At 40.3% G+C, this 20772-nt stretch overlaps 1 protein-coding gene across 4 annotated transcripts in view; it reads left to right on the top strand.

Moving 5' to 3' along the window:
• Positions 1-20772, top strand: part of macrod2 (mono-ADP ribosylhydrolase 2) — a 411911-nt gene that overhangs the window by 265172 nt on the left and 125967 nt on the right. For all 4 annotated transcript variants that reach the window (XM_055018437.1, XM_055018436.1, XM_055018435.1 and 1 more), the window contains exon 6: positions 19378-19499. In XM_055018437.1, the coding sequence (XP_054874412.1) occupies positions 19378-19499 (122 nt within the window). The remainder of the gene's footprint in view (positions 1-19377; positions 19500-20772) is intronic.

Here is a 20772-nt window from a genome sequence, read left to right as displayed (position 1 = left end):
GGAGCTAATTTAATTGTGCATATCTGTTCATGCTTGATTTTCAGTGTGTGTGAGAGAGAGAGAGGAGTTGGAGAGAGAGGTGTAGGAGATTTGAGCTTTGTAAACACATGCAGCTGTATCCTCTTCAAGCAGACCCTGTGGCTGTCCCCTCTTATTCTCCGTTTGTAAGCTATCGTGTACTTCTGTCATGATAAGGGGTGTTGAAACTCAGGGCTCAAATGGCAATTGTTAGCTGTGTTCTACGGCGCTGTCTCTCTCTTTTGCCCTCTCGTTCTTCTGCTCATGAGGCAGATGGAGAGACATCTTTTATACACCAACCTCGTGGCTGTTCCAGAATATGAATGGTTTCTGTTTTTGTTTTCGTTAAATTAATTGTGCAGCAGTAGCAAAGAATAAACCAGAACCCCTAAATGAATTCATTATATTGAAATGACCGGTCAGTGAATATTGTTTGAGGCTCATTATTTTGAGTTGTCTCTGTCTGTGTTTGTTCAAAGCCAGGACTTTGCCATGCTGTACTGGATTCAGTACAAGCTGCTTCAGTCTTCGGATAGTGCTCCTCTCCTTCTCTTTGTTTGGATGTCTCCCTCTCCAGGATCACCAGACTGTGCTGCATAAATCTGACTGGCAATGCATCACTGCAGCAATGTGTTTTTCTTTCACGCAGAGATACTATGTGTAAACTGCTAACGGAGACACGCTGAAATGGCAAATGTGAGGAAAGAAAGTAAAAGAGATGTTAGAATTAGTGGGGATTCTTTGGAAACACTTACTCCATTCTCTGTAGTCAAGTATTGGCTGTTAACTTTTTCTAAGCCTTGTTCCTGGTTTGAGACTAGGCCATCAAAATTTTTATAGCCTCTAGTTAGACATTTTTACAACTGACTTATGACTTCTGACCACTTCAAAGTGAAGGACTCCTTAGCAAGATTTTGGCAGCACATCTTTTATCATACAGTGGATTTATCCAGTTGTTAAAAATAATGTCTTTGTAAAAAATACCTACTTCTGCATGTTGCAGTAGACAGTTTGTTTTTTGTCCACCTTCTTCTCACCTTAAATGACAAGAGTAAGTTTGCTACTAATGTTCTTGTCCGTAATGTCACCCATATATCGAAACAACCATTAAACAGATAATGTTTGAATGTAAAAGAATGCTTTATGCAAGCAGAACATGTATCATTATGAGAACATAACCGTCACTAAATCTTTCTTATGCACATTTAGATTAATTGCACATGTATTTTAACACAAGTTCCAAGTAAACTTTTAATGCTGTCACCTCAAATTAATTATGTACATTTTACTTTGTGCTGTATTTACCTCCACTGCTACAAATGAAATTTGATAATTGCTTGACTGCTGTTTAATGAACGATACATCAAATTAATTTTCTTTATATATCCCAAAATAATTAAAAAAAGGTCCTCTATCTTTAGACTTGATTGCCTGTACTGTAGGAGATTTTGTGCTACAGATAAGTTCTCTGTGAAGGTTACTCTGGGCTGATCCTCTGGAGATACTCTGTGGGACAACTAGGCTCCCAGAAGGACCTAACAAAGCTACTTTTATTCATGGGATACAATTGTCTAACACTTCTTCTTTTTTTTTTTTTTTTTTAAATCCCAGCTTAAATAGAGAGATGGTGTCCTCTTTTTCAACGCTTCATTTGTCCTAATGCTCTTTTAAATAGGCTTTGGCTACAGAGATGACAAGTATTCTTGTGCAACTGCAATGTGCGATAAGTAGCCTCTCATTTGACCGTCCTTGCAGGCCAATTATAAAGCTGTAATAGGGCAACACCTCCTCAGTCTTTCTGTTATTGAACCTCATTGGTCTCTCCCTCAATTTCTCTTTTTGTCTCTGTCATTTTGCCTCATTTCCTTCCCCTCTCTGTCTTCCTTTCTCTCTTTCTCCCCCTGCGGCAAAGAGTAGAGAGGGCAGGCGTGGTGATGGCCAGCCCTAGTGTCCTTTAGTGTCCGATAACAGAGCCTTCCCATCAGCTGCCTGCCTCAGCCAAGCAAGGCCTGGCTAATGGATTTGGCTGGCAGGCATACATCCCTTCTTCCCAATTGAGCCACCCTGCTCTCTCCCACACCTCTCAATTATTCAGTCTCCACTTCTATGCAAATGGTTTCCTATTGAGGAAAAACCTGCCATTATTTTCATCTGGTTGTTATGTGTGCTGATGCGTGGGACTCTGGAGACTTGTCGGCTGTGACATATGGTATAGCTGGTGAGATGGAGGATGCTGCCTACTTGCCAATCCCTCATCTCCTTCTAGGCGAAGCTCCATCAGACCTGAACCATTAGAGGCTGATCTATCGAAGCGCCGTTCACAAGTGGTAACACTCTCTAGCAGTTCCCTAGCAACCGCCGCAAGCGCTGGTCTCTTTCACTGTAATGCTCAGTTGCTTAGCTACAGAGACTGACAAAACTACACATGGCTGATCTCGTTGCGGTGTCAAGGGCCAAAAACTGGTAGTATCATTCCAAAAATTATCAATGAACAGAGGCACATAGGAATAGATGTCACAACACGCCATTCTCTTAGCTGTGAAATCTCAGTTTGTTGGATATTCCCTGTAGCTGCCAGCAGCTCTTTCATATCTCCATGTTACAGTGTTTTAACCCAACGCCTGACATTTGAAGTGAAAAGATTGCATAGATGGTGGAAAGCTTGCGTGTGCTTGATTGCGTTTGTGTCTGTGTGTTGCTCCTTGAAGTCAGAGGGTGAATGAAGGGCAGTGGGTTGCAGGGGAAGACAGGATGGAGGTGATGGTTTTGGAGGACTGTGTAATTAAGGCACATAAAACAGCTAGCCTTGCCGGCTGCAGGAAGGTGTGCTGCTGATTTAGCCCTTCCCCTCTATGCTGGCCACCTGTTAAAGGATTTATTTCCCAGGTCAGTGTTGGGTGCCTGACATCATCAGGCAACCTGCTTCTTCTCTTAGCACAGTGGGAGGGTAGAGGCAGGGGATGGGGGTTACTTACTGTATGGCAAGAAAACCTAAAGTAACCTTTTGTTTTCTTCTTTGCTCATTTGAGACTCAAACTTCCAGTACAGGCAGACTTAAGAAAACAAACAACATTTTTTGTCCTGAGATACATTTTCGGAGGTGTTCAGAAATATATTATTCCCCACTGGTCTTTTCCAAATGCGCGGAGAGCAATGGGCAAGTGAGAGAAACTTCCTCCTTAAGTCATCTGGGAGACATTGTGCCCTTCCAGTAGCCTACCTCAGCAATGTCATACCCCACCTTAGCAGATGCTTAAAGAAAACACCAGCAAGCGCATTTACCCCCATTTCACACTCTCATATTTCATTTTCATGTCCACTGAGGTTACCTTTCCATTTTCTTCTCCACTGCAGATACTGCAAGGTGAAAATGGTATGTTACCTGTTTATTTATGAGAGCTGCAATAAGGGCAATGTATTTACCATAGCCACAGATCTGTGTGTATTTTGAAGATGTCTCAGAGGTAATTTCCCAAGTCTGTAGCTAGGTTTGTGCTAACAAGGCCGAGGTAGACACACCCCCAGATGGCAGCACGTCTCTGCCCCCTGAGAGGCAGACACCGCTGGGCACCACCAGGCTGAGGAAGGACCTGCTACAGCCAAAAATAATTAAGCACGCTGTCACACGGTTTTTGCTGTATTCACAGAAAATTTTCATCCAAGTCTCAACATGGGAGGCGGCCCCTGCCTCCAGTCTTTTATTTTCCAGAAACACACATGCACAAACATCCGCACACACACACACACACACACACACACACACACACACACTGCAGCCCTCACTGTTTACACATGATGTCACTGCCAGTGCAGAAGAAGTAGTCTTTGATCAAGAGTCTCAGAGGAGCAGCACTTTGTAAACAACCAATAAGATTAGATTCTCATAGGGCCGTAGTTCCTCATTTGTTATTGTATACTTTATGAAATGCTGCATAACAATACAAATGATGCTCTTGTTCAGCCTGCAAGTAAATATACCATATAATTCATATTAATGTACAATATGCACAATTATGCATGTAAAATTGCATCTTTGCAGCTACATAGAGTTTTAAATGAATGATTACGCTGTATTGTTTTCCAACCTACATGAGATACGAATCCCATTCTTGGCTGTACATTGACACACTGTGATTTCTGTGGCCACTGTTTCTATGACAACATAGTAATCAGTGAAGGGTATATCATTGCAGTATAATGTTAAGCAGGTATACGCTCTCCAGTAATATTGTCTTGATTGACACGTCTGCTTTATTATTGGTGTGATGCTTAAAATACATAATGATATCTAAAGAAATAGGAAATAGCTCTTGACTTTGCAGCTGCTTCACTACTGAACAAAGACGGCTGCCTCAAACCTGCAGATTTAGCTTAATTATTTGTGCATTTTTTATTTTGAAAGGCAATACTGTGTTGCTCATAGTATGTCTTCCTGTCAAAGTGCCTCAGGCCACCCTCTGCAGTATTCCAGTGAAATATGTGGGCTGGGTCTTTTTAACAGAATCTGCATTTCTTTGAAGGCAGAGTAAAGAAAAACACTGAGCTACCCTTTAATGCTTGTCACAGTGTATCATCGTCACTCATAGCAACAAGAACGTGTAATTTGTGCTATTCCAGACAAATATAACATGGTAGAGCAAAGTGTTGACTGGTGGACAATGGAAACCCAAAATATACCTTATAGGTAGAGAGAACTTCAATTGTCTCTGCTCTAGACTTCCCACAGACAATTTTAGCAACCAATAACTCTTATAGTTTAATGAAGTTGTAAATGTGCGCTTACCTTACTACTTGCATCATCTTTGCCTCACATTACTGAGTTATATAATTGTCAGCTGTGGGGCTTTGGAGTGTAAAATTCATCTGTTTCTATCATTTATCCTGAAGTGTACAGGCACACCGACAGCAACCTTGAATCGCTGTCCATCTTTTAGACTCTCTCTGTCTCCTCAGTCAGGTGTGGAGAACTATTTTCAGCTCTGCCTGAGCAGCAGCACTGATGTGTGCAATGTTTTTCACCTGCTCTTCATCATTTCATTTCATATCCTGAGCGGGTTTACTTTGAAGAAGTGCTATCTGGCTGATGTGTCTGTGTGTTTTTGACTGCTCTGGGGCGGATTTAAGAGGTTGTTTTTGTTTTTTGCCTCTCTACTAAAAAAGAATCCTCTCAGCTTTTACAAGGCTTCTGTTCCACACGGTCTGACTGTCCAGACATACTTAAATGGAAAACAGTGTTTGTTCGACTGTTCTCTGATACCTGAAACAAAAAGGTTTTTAGAAACTGCTATAGTATTAGTTGGAAGGAAAAGTTTTGGATAACATGAATCTGAATTGATTCTCTTTGGATGAGAAGAGCAGTGGCCGCCATGTCTAACTGCGGAATCCAGATTATTTTGTGATTTTTTTTTTTATGCGTCTCAGTTTTTCTCCCTTTTTCATTTCTCCCTACCTCTCTCTTTTGGTGACTTCTTATGTTGGGCTTAAAAAGGAAATCAGATGGTGAGGCATATTTTAAAGGTCAATATGGCAGTAGTAGGCATCTGCTGGATCTGGCAGAGAGAGAGAGCTGCTTGTGTACTAAAAGGCTGTGGGCTAAATGATTCCTCTTAGCTGGGGTGAAAATGATGACTGATTGCACAGCTCACCTTGTGAAACTTGGAGGTAAAAACATCCCCTTAGTCTGTGTCTTGTATCTAGCAGGGATTTCTCTTCATATCTAGTGAATGCATCAGTTAAAGCGGGCAGCTTGTACCATTTATGGCGTAAGTAGTTCCCATACTCCTGAGCTGGACCTGGACCACACATTGAATCTTTTCTGTCCTGCCAATCTACCATAGTAGCCCAAATTATCTCATTAAGTACACATTTTTGTGAAAGTAAGATAAATGTTCTTGCCGCATGTGGCTCTGATTGCCAAAATACACTGAAGAACAAGAGACGGTTGTGCAAAAGGCTGGACTGCTATGAATTATGGGGATTGGGGGAGGAAACAGGGATAGGCTCCCGTCCATCATGCTGCCGCACTGAGGCCAACGGTACTCAGGATACTTGTGTGTGACCCAGCTATATGGGGCCTCTCATGTTTGTTGAACATATGGAAACATCACCCAGCTGCCTGTGTCATCAAAGCTCACCCTAAAGTGCACAATGCATTAGCAGCATTGATGCAGGCTTGCTGAGAGATCGAGCACCACTCTGTTATCTCCCGTTTGCTTTTCTTATCTAATGGTCGCAGACTGGAGCACATGGAAGTCCAACAAGTTGCTGCTCCGTTTCTTTTAACCAAAGATGAGACTACTCGAGCAAAATGTATCACTTCTCCATCTAAACTCTCCACCCAAACTCCCTTTTTGTATTGTATAAAAGCTACATTTTATTTTACATTTGCTCATCCACTGTGTGTTGACATGACCAGATATCTAAAGCACTCCTAGGAATGGGATAAAGACCATTAATTATCCATTGTTTAAAACAGTCAGTTAACCTTTTTAAAAAAAAAAAAAAGCCTGTGCAAAGCTGTGGCAAGGTCAAACTCTTGAGTTTAGTATAGCGCTCAGAAAAAGGCCCCATAAATGTATGCATTTCAGCATTTCCCAAGCCACTAAAAGGCAAGAGTTTATATGTGCTCTACTAAAGGCTTCTCCCTGGTGAGGCATTTCTGTCGGGGGGTAAAATAGTGAGCGTATGCACAGTGTGGCACAGCCCTCAGTGCAGAAATGGCTGCATCCGTGATAAATACACACAGCAAATGGATTGCAGTAAAGCAGGTGGGGAGCCCACTGATGCTACGCGTGACCTTGCGTTTTCTCAACATAAACCTTTGCTAAATTCAGCAGTTCGACATGTTTCATTTGCAACACTGCTGAGAGACAGACAGAGCGATTTGGGAAGAATTGGAGGCAAGAGAGAAGGAGAGATTGATAGAAGCAAACAGAAAAGCACAAAGAGGAAGGAGAGTTGAAAAAGAGACAGTGCCTGGCCAGGCTCCAAGCTGGCACCTAATGAGGTTTTACTGTACCATCTATCCAAACCACCAGTGCACGTGTGCTTACTGTGCGGTAGCTTCAACTGTATTCCAACATGTTTGATCTACGCTGCAGTACGTGGCCATGTGTTACACTATGAGTAATGTATTCCCATAAGAGCATGTTTCTTATAGCTTTCGGTTTTGTTTCACAGCAAGGCGTTCAGTACGCTGTGTATGTGTGTTCTCTGTCCTTTGAAATATTATGTGGCAGGTGTACCACTGCTAGCTAGCTGCTCCCTGGAGGAGTTTGGTCACAGTTGTGCGTCTTCCACACGGGGCCCTGAAAATGTCTCTGTGGGTGTTTGGAGGGGGGGAGCTGAGGAGGGTTCAGAGAAGTGACAAGTCTGGGAATGACCCCTATTTATTTCAGTGGGGTTCTCTCGCAGAAGTTGTCAGCGTTGCATCACAGTGATGGGCAAGTTTTGATGGTGTTGTAGGTCAGCCGAATGTGTGTGAGTGCATGGAGGAGCCTACTTTTGGGACCTACTGGCTGGCTGCCATTTCTGGGAGGTCATAGTCTGAACAAGCAAAGTTTCTGCAGGTGATGCAGAAAATTATGTTTTATTTTTTTTTTCTGAATGCTGCTATTGTGGTGGACTGGCATGTTGGCTTACTGGTTAGCTTAACTGATCTCGTTCAAGAAGATCTCATGTCAGTGTAGAGTTTTTATGTTGTATCCCCGTGTTTGCATTCTTCAGGCTTTTTACTATTTCCTGAAAATTTTCTTACATTATGAAAATGAATGTTGACAATTAAGCCAGCAGCAACTTGTTCAGATTTTCTTTCTGCTTACAACACAGAGAAAATGCACAAATGGTTTTGCTTTTCTTAATGTGTTATGACATTGTTAATCAAAATTAGATAATACATAGAATCGAATGGCGTGTAGCTGCGGTGGTAATCTTGGAGAAAACAGCAAACGTTGAACTGATTAGCTGCAGTGAATCCCTCAGGCCCACATTACTCAGGCTGCTGGTTCAGTAGTGAAGGAGATAGTTTGTTGTGATTAGTCTTGTAATTAAACTGCAAAGGCTATGAATACATGAGTAATGAGTGGCACCCTGGATGTGAAAGGGGTTGATAAGTGGGCTGTCTATTTGGTGGAGCCTTCGACTGAGAGAAACCTATAGTGCAGGAAGTAAGAAAGGGGCTGACCCATCTCGTTGTTACTCAAAAGTTTCTCCCGAAGGTCACTGCCCACCACTTCCAGTACTTTCTTTCTTTATTTTTTTTTTTAAATTGTGGAAAGGACACACTTGACAAAATGCACTTACTCCACCAGACCAGCAAGTTCTTCTGCTCAGCCCTTCTTCTTTCTCTGTTGATTCACACCAACCTAATAAGTATGAAACGTGTGGCTATTTATACAGAGAAGATGCAGAAATACCTTTGAGAACATGGACAGATTAAATAACCATTTGACATTCACATGGAGACAGGCTTCAATCTGGCTCCAGGGAAAGAGCAGCTCTTTCAGCATGAGATGTTGCAGCCCCCTGCAGTTTCTCCTTATTGCAGCCTTGTGAATGTCAGCATGTTAGAAACTGTCTGACAATTTTTTGATATGTAATAACAAGATTTTCAAAGGCCTTGTGGCATTATCATATTACTTTGAACTCCGAAAATAAGAGAAAGCAAAAAACAAATAAATAAAAAATTGTCCTCCTTCTCGATGCTTCAGGGCCACACTTAGGTCTACATTTGCCAAGATTGTGGAGTTCATCATTCATTTGGAAAAGCAGAGGGTCAAAAGTTATCATCTGATTAGCAAAAATATTTATTTGCTTGGGGCTGTAATATAAAACAACACACTTTATCAGGAGTTTTTAGAAGCAAATCGGAGCATAAAAGCTGACAAAGTTGAAAGCACAACAAAAACAACAGAGGCTGGTGGACCATTTTAATAATTTTCAGCTCCATTTATTTTTTATATTCCCAAACAAACAATCTTGTCATTAGCAAAATGCACTGGGTCATTTTTAGTTGTTTTCAAACCAACTAGACAGGCACTCAGGCATAAATAAATAAATGGTGCTCCTTTTCAGCTTTATGGTACAGAATGATGCCCCATAAGATAACTTAAGCCTTTCATTGCTTGTTAGAAAAAAGACAAAAACATATTTTTATAAAACTCACTTGTCATAGAAAACCATTAATGTTGTTTCACTGGTACAATGTCCTGGAGATGTTTTCTGGTTTGAACTTATTAGTGAAGTTGGTGTCGAAACACTAGAATGGAAAGAGGCTTTAATACCCTGCATTTATAATACATGATTTCAGCTTTCACTGAGACATTTTACACATATACACATTCATATTTGTGTTATACTGCACTGGTTCACGGGGAAAATAAATGTGAATTTGTACATGGGAACTGGAGAAGAATTCAAAATTGGAATAACACTCCCTAATGAAATACCAAAACTTGCAGCTTGATTGTTCACTGGTACCACGTCTGTTGTTGAGGGTGACGTGTGTGTTGTGCTGCAGAATAATATTTACTCCCATTTCCTAACCCTTACTTACCCAACGCACAGACTAGAATGTGACTTTGTAATTACTGTCATTAGGATAATTTGGAGAGCGTGTGGCACATGTTGCCAGAATGAGAGCACTCTCTCCACCGGCGGCGTCTTTCTCCATCAAATCCATACTGGGCACACATGTCTTAATTGAAATGACGGGTAATAGCATCTGTGAAGGCCACATCACTTTCACTCTTCCTGCAGCTGCACTACCACAACTGCGTGTATCTGTGTGTGTGTGTGTGTGTGTGTGTGTGTGTGTGTGTGTGTGTGTGTGTGTGTGTGTGTGTGTGTGTGTGTGTGTGTGTGTGTGTGTGTGTGTGTGTGTGTGTGTGTCTGTTTGTAAATCTTACTGACATTTAAAGATTCATGAAGCTCAACTCACCAGCTCAAGGACCTGCTTGCACAGACCCCCGTAGAATTATGATGTACTGCCCCGGCTGTTTGGTGCCCTAATCAGAGAAAATATGGGATGCAGCTGAAATAAGGTAGCAGCATCACAGTGTAGTGTTCAGCAGCAGAGATGAAAGGCTGCGCTGTAGCTGTATGTGGTTTTGTTTAATACAAAACAAACTCGGCTTTAAAAGCAGGTTGCCTTTAAAGCTCTGCCGTAGCGGGGCACCTTGCAGCAAGGGAACCACCAAGTGAACAATAAATATTGTAGGTCCCTACTGCAGGGGGATTGTATAGATTACATCTATCTGTTGAATCCAAATTTCGGCAGCCTGCCTGTACTTTACCAGCCTCATCTGATTCATTAACAGCATCCTTCAAAGGTGTTTCTAAGGAGGTCTGTGTGATATAGGAAACTCAAGTGATATTTTCCTCACAACATGGATGTAGTAAATGTTACTCAGCAGGGCAGCTTCTTCTGAGTCACAACGGTGTCACTGCATGCTGGTTCTGGGTTTCAATGCACCATACATACATGTACCACCTGCAGAGACACTTTAAATAAATTGAGACATGCTGAACTGTAACTGAGATTCTATAGTTGATCTGACGGCATACCTAAAATGGTATACAACAGATTTCTTTGCCCAATTTAATCAACAAAAGCTTCAATTAATCGACAAATTATGCATCATTCTATCCTCATAATAGGCAACGTGGAGTGTATAAATAATGTATTTTGTGTGAATTTTTTCTTTAAAACGAAGAATGCATCTCTATATCTTTTCTTTTTTTTGAGACTCAAATTCTGTTTGAACATCTCTGTGTACATGGCTGCATGTCAAGTTGCATTTTCTCAGTGTAGTCCTCCAAATCGTAGGAGCCTGCCTTGTTTAGTACATCCCCAGTCTGGTCTCACACATGGCAAAACTGCTCTCCTATTAACATTTAGATAATGCTTTGGAAAACTGGAAGAAGAGCAAGCAGCAAGCTGTCGAGAGCAGTGTCACCTGGCAGCTCATTCAAGCTTAGGGGAATGTTATAGAAAGCCCAGAGCGGTGGAAACAGCTGGCAGTGCTGCTCAGTGACTTTCTCCCTCTGTCTTTACTCTGGGCTCATCGTCCCTGTAGACAGTAGCAGGGCAGTTCTTACAGCATGTGTACAGCAAAACAGCAATCGCAGCCCCTGTGTCCTTCAGTATGTGGCCAATGCATACTCACTCACACACACATACACACACCTCACCTTCTTTTCAGTACAGTAAAGCAGTAAAAGTGTGTGCCAGCAGGCTGAGAGATGGCTTTCCATTTAAGTGGTCTTTTACTCGAAGAGCTTCTTGACATTTGAAGGCAGTGTAGGCTGTGTTGTACTGTACTTTACGCTCGTGTGGATGTGTGGATGTGCATGTCTGCAGAGAGACTCTGGAAGATTGAAACATTTCATTCTAAGTTAGTGGTGGATGTTATGATTGACAAGTGGTGATCAAAGCTTCATGAAAATGTCACTCAAAGGGTCACCTAGTCTCACAGCGAAAAAATGTCACCAATGGGGCCTCAGCATCGTCCACGTACACACAAAAATAACACATTTCATGTGCAGCAAGACCTCTGCATGAAACATGTCTGTGAAATTTTAGCTATTTTTGTTCTGCCTGAACCCTTGCATTAAATAATTATTGGTCACGTACAGGAAAAACATTCCTTTGATATTGCATGTGTGCATGACGGTCTGTCATCATCCTTTTGGAGCTGCTCCCCTTCTTGCTCTTTACCCCTTAGCCTGTTTAAGTGTGACAGAACCTCAGTGACACTCACAATGGAAAAGCTCTTTGAAAGCCAAGCGTATGAATAATCACTAAGACACCCCTAATCCATTTTTAAAGAAGGGAATATTAATGCACTAACAACTGTATCTGCTCAGTATGCTGCACATGATTCCAGGTCTGCAAAAAGCCCCCTCTTTTTATAGTGGAGCTCCAGCGAGTGTTAGGGGATCACTCTGCACTCTCTGTCACCATGACAACACCAGTTCCATGTCCGAGTGGGTGTACACACTTCATTTAGTAATCCTTAGCGACCAACACGGGAACAGCTGTGTGCATGCTGAGAGGGTCTAGGCTAGCAATCATGCCAAAATACACTTAATTTCTGAAAATGTGGGCACTCTTGTGGGTATTATGGAAATAGTGTGAGTGGCAATGGCTGACAATCTACTGTATACAGTATATACTTTTCTTCTAAGGAGTGAGTTGATGTTTTTCTACACTAATACTATCTGAATGATTGCTGTTTGCCTCAGCGCTTATAAACACTGCGCTCAGAGGTGTGCTGGAGATGAAAAATACAAATATACGCTCACCTGATTAATGTTAAAATCTATTACCACTGAGCCATCAGGGAGGTGCGCCAACTTGCAGAGTTCAGCCCTGTCAGGTACACAACTCCTCCCCAAACATACACAAACTGTTAACACCCACACTCCTCCAGCTGTAAGTCCTGGCCTATGCACCTCTTTCATGTCTTCCACTGGTTTATAGGTGATTCTGATGAGTCATGAATTTCACACGCATTTTTATCTCTTTGTGTAACACTTGAGCACAACCTCACATATACCTTTTTAAATACACTACAGTAGCCTGGTAACATGCCCATCCATACATGTAGCACTCTGTCAGGCTGGCAGTGTTACATGGAGACGTGGAGGAATGGGAAATGCTGGAGAGCCCTTTCAAGTGAGATGCTACCTCTCAATTTTTTTTTTCTTTCATGGGCTATTGAGTGCTCTGCAAAGACGGCTTTGTGATTGACAAAAGATAGATGAGTCATCTCTGTTAACAATGACTGGCACTTATTCTCTGTCCTGTCAAAGCAGTCTTTAATCAAAACAGGCATGAAAGAACAAGCAAGAAAGTTAAAGGATTGAAGTTTTATTTTGATGGGTTTGCAATGAGCGTGAAATTATAGAGCTCCCTGTTGTATGCAGCGTCCATACAAGTTTGCTTACTACTACTACTACTACTGCTATTAATATAATGGCCACTACTGCTGCTTCTAAATGGAAATGGAAAACAAAGAGGCTTGTCCAAAACCACACAACTTGACTTCAGAGTGTCCGTGCACAGAACAAGGGGGGAAGTGGACAGTTTGAGCCAAAGGGGCACTAAATCTGGCAGCTGTTTAATATTTTAACCAGATAAATATCTAAAATCTTTCTCCAGAATCACACATTCCACTTTTTAAAGGGAAAACACCTGTTTTGACAGATTACGGTATTCCCTGAAGTGAAATATTCTTGAAGGGTTTCAAACTGCAGAGAACAACAATGAATTTCTTCCCTGTGTGCCTCATTGCAGAGCTGGTATGTCTTCTTCTGCTTCTTTTTTTCTGGTTTTGTTTATTGTTTTTTCTTGTAGGGGAAAAACACACACACAAAAATTCAATATTAATGGCACACAAACAAGAGATTTCCTTGTTACTTTATTGATCGTTTTCTTCAATTTGCTTTGAAGCATTACTGTAAACTTTTTCTCAGTCAAGTCTTATAAAAGGACTCTGGCAGTGGTTAACAAGTGTCTTCTCCTAGATTTCACCTAAGAAGAAGAAATCCCACAATTTCATACCAGAACCAGCTGCAATTAACTTTTGTGTCCTTAACTGGAAAACGTTTTCATGTAAATGAGTAAATTGAAGGACCTAATAACTGGAATTATACTCATCTGCACTAAAGATTGACAGTTAGTACCTAAGCAATGTCTCAACTTTAAATAAATGTTAAACCAACACAGTGGAATCAAGACCCTCAAAATGCAGTTGCTGGTTTTCAGCATCAGTCATGAAACAAGCCTCCTGCAAAGTAGTAATGCTATAGTTTACTCTCTATAGAAGATTTGGCTTAATCCATAAAAATTATGACTGAATTGAAATTCAGGTTTGGCTGAATTTCTTAATAGACTCTAAGTCATTATGTGCTTTGTTGATTCTTAAGTGTGAAAGATAATTGCCATGGGCAGCACAAAGTGGTGTGATTATGGTCTGCTGCTTGCAAAGTACAATAGATCCAAATCACGCTCCCATATCCACATATATGGTGCCATCAGTGTTGATATTGATACTCTAGTTCTTGGATTTTCATCAAGAATGGGATCATTCAGGAGTAGTTACACTACAGTGAATGTGCTTGGTCTTTTCAGCTCTTTGGAATTGTTATTATGAGCAACGGTAGGACAGCCTCAAAGTCAGTACAGACAAGTAAAAATGAAAGATTGATTAGACTGTGAAGTGCTAGTCCCTCTCTGAAATAGCACAGTGCTTCTCTTCTAAATGAAGTCTAGATATTTCAAAAGATTTTTTAGTTGCTAAGAAAGTGGCGTCTTTGAAGTGAGCATGTCCCCTTGGTAGTTATTCTCGGCTCTCCCAGAGCTGAGGAATATTTTAGTAGGCTTGTCTAAGATGTTCTCACACATGCTCTACAGTTGGTGTGTTAAAGGGTCAGTTTGTGTCCAGTCCATCACGTCCAGGCTGGAAATCACTCACCACAAGGGATGTCTTGATCGGGATTTTTTTTTTTTTTTTTTTTTTACATTTTTGCTCCTGCTCTGAGAATCTTACCATGAAAAAATGTGCTCATGTTCAGTCTCCATTTTATATTAATGTCTCCCTACATAATGCAGCTGCAATGTACATTGTAGGAAAATGTCAAAGTATATATTTGGCATTTGAAATGTGAACGACTACATTAAGAAAATATAGACCACCCTACACTTTCCTTTGAATGGTTCCTATGATGTTATATGTTATTTATTTCTATAATGTGTGTCATTCTGGAACATGGTTGGGAACATGCTGTCTTCAACTCCAGCTTGAACAAACCAACAGCACTACTTTAAAAGCAGGGCTTGTGCAAATTATCACTAATTGTTTTTCCCGAGTAACAGATCTGCTTGCTTTGGTGCATCTTTACTGAAACGACTGGCTCCTGATTCACCAATGAGGCTTCACAGAGCCAATAAAAATCAGTTTACACATGCTTTAATCAGTCTAGATTTAGTAGAAAGCAAGCTGGCTCTGGGGATCTTTCTACTGTAGTTCAGGACTGTGAACTGGATTAGGTCAATCAATTCTATAGCAAACATCAACTATGCAATTCTCTACACTCTACTCATTAATTTTTCCACACTTTTTCAGACAAGGCAGGTCAAAACAGTGAGCATAATATGTGAAACTGTGCAGTGATGTTAAATATTGCTATGAATTCACACGTGCTGTCACCAGAGGCTATGATTACTTGTTCTAATGTACAACAGTGGATCAATAGTTTATTGTATTAGGGTTTGGATAACAACAGTCTGAGAACAGTCTGACATGTCCGATGTCTTGTTACTATTGCACTCAGCGTCTAATGGGTAAACATTTATGAGCATCTTTACCTTTATACTTGCTGCTCTATTCTCCAGGGTGTCTTGCTGTTTCAGAAACACGACACTCCCCATCAAAGGAAAATATAAGTCTCACACTCAGGTCCTGAGGGTATTCAGACAAGGGCTGTGTGCTTTCAATATATATATATGTATATATATATATATATATATATATATATATATATATATATATATATATATATATATATATATATATATATATATATATATATATATATATTTTATATAGTTACATTCAACAATGCTTTTTGTTGTGATGTTTTTAATGGTTGATTGAGCCCAAACAGCAGCAGAAACACCAACAGCAGCTGTTTTTGCTTGAATGGAATTTGAGTAAATGGAACCAAATAATTTCTTGGCACAGCAGTTCCATACAAAAAGGGCAAAAACAACAGTTTTGTATTGAGTCTGCAGCTTGCTACGTGTTTCCTCATTTCACAGTTTTTTTTTTTTTGTAGCTTTTTTCTTTTTTTTTTTTTTCCTAAATTGACTTCCAAGAATTGATGTGAGAACGTGTTACATTAGAGGTAGAACAGGCAGTGGAACGCATACACTCAGACACATTTTCTTAACTGACCAGTTTAGATCAGACCAGACCAAAGTTAATAGGTAGGCAGTTTGTAGCCAACTTTTCCAGGCTGAGTAGTCACAGTAACAAAGAGGATAAAGATTCAAATGAATTGTTCATGTTTCATTCATGTTGTGCGCTTTAGGAGGCACACAACAATAATTTAGAGACCTTATAGAGCATGATTACAGCACAAAAGATAGTACCAGCCGCTCTAGTTATTTTATTTTGGTCCTTAGACTTTAACGTCTTAATCATCCTTAAACTTTCTGATGAACAACAAACACGTGGGATTATTGTTTGTTTTTGTATTTTATTTTATTACTTTTTTGGAGCTTGTATATTTTCATTGAGAATGAACGTGCAGTTTGAATGACATCATCAGTCTTGGTTGGTTCAACTTTGTTATTGACCTTGTGCCTCCAAGCACAGACCACAGTGAACAAATCCAGTCCATATTTGTCCTTTACAAAGAAAGCTGGGAATGGAAGCTCATTAACTACTGGTGAAATTGGCAGGGCAAGGGTCTTGAAGGAGGTGTGTGAAGCGAGGATTTTGTGCTACGTGCGATAAAGAAGAGTTCTGTTAAATTCCTTAATGACTTATTTTGCATGCTCAGAGCAGAGCAGTGCTGTCTGCTCCTAGTTCTTTAACCTGAGTAGTTGTGTTCTGTCTTTACAGGTTTATTCGGAAATTAAAGGATTTTTTTTTTTTCAAAACATCACTGGCATATTTTAAAGCTTTTTTTTAAAGCCCAGGACTACAGAGTATTGTTGGTTTGAAGAATTTAAACTTTTCTGATTCATTTCCTTTAAACAAGCTAAATAAGAGCAATCCTTCAATGTATTTCACTCGGGAATGTCTCTTGATGATTTCTGCATCCGTTATCATTACTGCAATCCATCCCAACCCCCTGAGGTGATAGAGGACCGCTAATAATCTTTTCAACCCCGCTAAGATAGAGATTTATGTAAGTCCTGTCCAAAAGTTGCACAGAGACCATAGTATGCATGTGCAGATGTGAAGTTCTCACCAAGGAAAAACACTGATACACAGCAATGTGTGTGTCAGCTAATAATAAGCAATAAAAGCTGAGAGTTTCACTAGGAGACAAAGAATAATGATGATGAATGTTAATAATTATCTGTCAGAGCTTTTCAAACGGTTGCAAAGAGCATCTTTGTGTAATTCAGGTACTGAAAACACTGTTGTCATAATTAATCGGTTCTCCAGTTTTAAAACACATTATTAAAAGAAAAGTATTTTCACAAGTTACAGGGAGTCCTAACTTTTTTGGCAACAAAATATTTAAGATTAAACTGTCTACAGTTAAAGCACTATGCCTGTTATTTTTATTATTATTGTTATTATCCAGACCCAATCATTTAGATTTGCATTTCAGTGTATCTATACATAACATTGAACTCCACTTCACCACCCACTCATAAGTCTTTTGAAAGTGATGGTCCAGTGAATAAACATTGGATCATAACCTTATATTTTTTACATTAGTTAAATGACATGTACCACCTCATAGAAAATAATTTTTGTGTTTTGGTGGATTTAAAAAAATGAAATTTTTCCTCAGAGCAAAATAAATAACCTCAATTCCTCCTCAACCAAGGCTGGAGAGGTCATTTGTGTTTAAGTTTACTGAGATACTCAAGCAGCTGCTGGGGTGTTCTGGAGCTCTGCTGCAAAAACTGCTCTTCCTGTAATATCCCTCCTTGGTTACAAAGTGAAATGTGTCTTTCACCTTACAGAAACACAGCTATATAAATATTTATTTGATGTGGAAGTGTTGAGGATACGAGTGGAGACATCCGTACTGGTGAGATAAGAACTGTTTAAATTTTCATGAATTCACCAGTAGTCTGGTATTTGGCGCTTACCCGCACTCTAATTGGCATGTTGCTGTTCTTGTAGTGAAGAATTTCATGAATTATGCACGAAAAACAACTTGCCACGTGTCCAATTATAACCATATTGTGCCGTGCAATTTTCAGCCCGCTATTCTGGAAAAAGACAATTCTTCAGACAGCTCCATTCTCATTACAACCCAGCGTCAGTTTAGCTGGGGATCACCCAGACCTTTTTTTTTTCTCAACTCCCTCAAACCTAAAATCTCCCCCCTTCAGCAACACCAGCAAGAGCCACATGATTATAGCAGCCTCTGCGTTTTATCATGCTGACCTATTAAGCAACTAGATGCACAAGTGAGAACTAAATTTAATCTATAAGTGATTAATGGTCAAGTAGAGTAGTAATAAAACTTACATTTATTCAGTGGGAAAGTGAGGCTAAATGTTTTTATTTTAAGTAAGCTGGGATATAAAAACAACATATACAAGCACTGGGGATTTTAAAACACAGTCTGCTGTTGTTCCTCCATGCCCTCACCTGAACCAGGTCTGAAATTCTCAGTGCTTGAACAGATTTTAATATTTAACTGCACTGAATTGGGGACTTGATGCATTAAATTGCAAATGTAGGGGTCGTAGTTGATCTAAATTTAATGCAACGTGCATTAAGATTTACCGGGCATTTACTGCTGGATGAAGAAAAACGACTCCTATTTTGTACTCTGACACAGTCTGCTTTCAAATATACAGAAAATATTCATGAATCATGGCTTCAAGAAATTATAGTTCACCATTGCAGAATAATGCACCCAAAGCTTGATGACCTTTTTGAGGAATTATCATGTACATTTTCTACACAAAGAGAAGTTCTGTTTCGTGAGATTGCTTTTTTTCCCCCATGTCATTAAAATCCTTGTACTTATTAAACACAACATTTGTGGTGAACCTCTCTGGAATGCACCGCAGCAGATGCAGAGTTACTGCTTGTATATTGATGTTGACCTGCCCTGTCCTACACTGAGAAGGGCAAGGGTAACCGGGCAGCATGCACAAGATAATGTTTCTGTCATTGCTTCGATTCTCTTATTTTCCTGTCATCACTCCTATCATTCAATTAAGACATTGCATTCCTCAGTCTGGCCAGGCCAGACGAGGAGACCAGTGATTGACAGGTAAAGACATTACTATGCGAAGGGAAAGGGAGTACAGGGAGAGATATGAATATTTGAGTAGATGGCATAAAAGAATCTTGTAATTGATTTTCTATCTAAGCTGCTGTTTCATTTACTGAATAAATGCATTCATTTCAGGCAGTGGGTTATTCATGTCGTGCTCATTGTCTCGTTGTGAAGACAAACTTTAGCATTTTTTGTATTTGATGATGTTGTTGCAGATTTTAAAGAAACTTGTGCTCTGCTGCTTGTGGCAGAAAGCAAAAAAGTTTTACAGCATTGTGCTTATCACTGCTACAATCAGTGCAAAGCATTTATCCTTGCGAAAAGTAGGCCGTGCTTAAATGAGCTTTGTGTTTTGTCCCGTTTCGACAGATGTGATCCACACCGTGGGCCCGGTGGCCAGAGGTCACGTGGGCCCTACCGAGACCAATGACCTCACCTCCTGCTACCAGAACTCCCTCAGGCTGATGAAGGAGAATGGCTTGAGCACTGTGGTGAGTACAGTACGCTGCCTGGCTCCCAGCCATCTGAGGAGAAAGTTCTCTCTGTTCTGTGCTGTTTGAAAGACAGAAATTATGGGCTTTGGTGTTTTTTGTTTGACAGTGAGAAAGCCTTCAGTGAGAGAAGCTGTTTGAAAATTTTGGAAATTTGGAAAAGGTACAGCAACAAAAGGGTTTAGCATCTTTCATTTTAGATACAGTTCTGAAAAGCCTTAATCTTCTTTATTTCAACAAAAGCAACAGAGAACACAACAAAATGGTAATGTTTCATGTTTGTCAAATGAAGGCTTTTCATGTAGACCACTTTGGCTCGTGATTAAATGAAAGGCGAGCCTTTGTGTACACCTCTTTGCATTGCAACTGTGAATTATTGTGCTGTTATTCTTTTGTTTGAGAAGCCACTTTCAGGTTAGAAAAACTGCCCTTTCCTAAATTCTCCAAAGGATTTGACATAGATTTGTGATTTTTTCTTCCCCCCCCCAAAATGAAATGTCTTGCTCCAATGAGTAAATTTTCAATGTTTTGATTATTACATGTCTGTGCCACCTCTTCAAGAGGAATTTTTCTTCTTTAAAATGCTGGAAAAACAAGAGGTTGAGTGAATGTGGCTGAAGGGGGCTTTGGATGAAACAATGCCCACACAATCCACAGCTGGCAGCTGATCATTCACACACTATCTTAGCTTCTAGCCAGTCGTGCAACTTATGTTTCAGGCTGGTCTATGTGATATATGGATTTGCCCTGCCCACAGAGGGTAAACAAATTAGTATCACACCAAATAGCCACAAATCACATTTTCTGTGCCAACTTACTGACCTGCAGCCTCATCAGAGACCAATCAATGGAAGTACTTACCAACAGAGAGAGGAGACATAGTTGAGTGCCAGTTTCATTAAAGATAATTGTGACAAATTCCTGCTCTGCTGATGACTTATTGTGAGTGCAACAGACACATCTAGGTAGCAATTAAATGGCTTGTGAAGCCAAATGTCTGAAGTGGTTACGGTGTTTCGAAGTTGTATCAAAATCAGCAGCATGCCTACTCATCTTGAAACTTCCTTAATAACACTTACATCGTTGAAGATATGATGAGCCACAAGCATGACATTGCATTAGAATATTACACAATAGAATAATTTAGTCTGTTCTGCTCAAGGCTTCCTGATCAGAGGAAGCACCTACACTGAAGCACTGAGCCCTCAGGCCTCTGTGCAGGAACACTCCACCAACTTGTGTGCTTTCATCCACAAATGACCCAATCCTGGCT

The sequence above is a fragment of the Amphiprion ocellaris genome, chromosome 16 (genome assembly GCF_022539595.1).
Source record: "Amphiprion ocellaris isolate individual 3 ecotype Okinawa chromosome 16, ASM2253959v1, whole genome shotgun sequence".
Classification (NCBI taxonomy): Eukaryota; Metazoa; Chordata; class Actinopteri; family Pomacentridae; genus Amphiprion; species Amphiprion ocellaris.
This window is presented reverse-complemented; position numbering and strand designations above follow the sequence as displayed.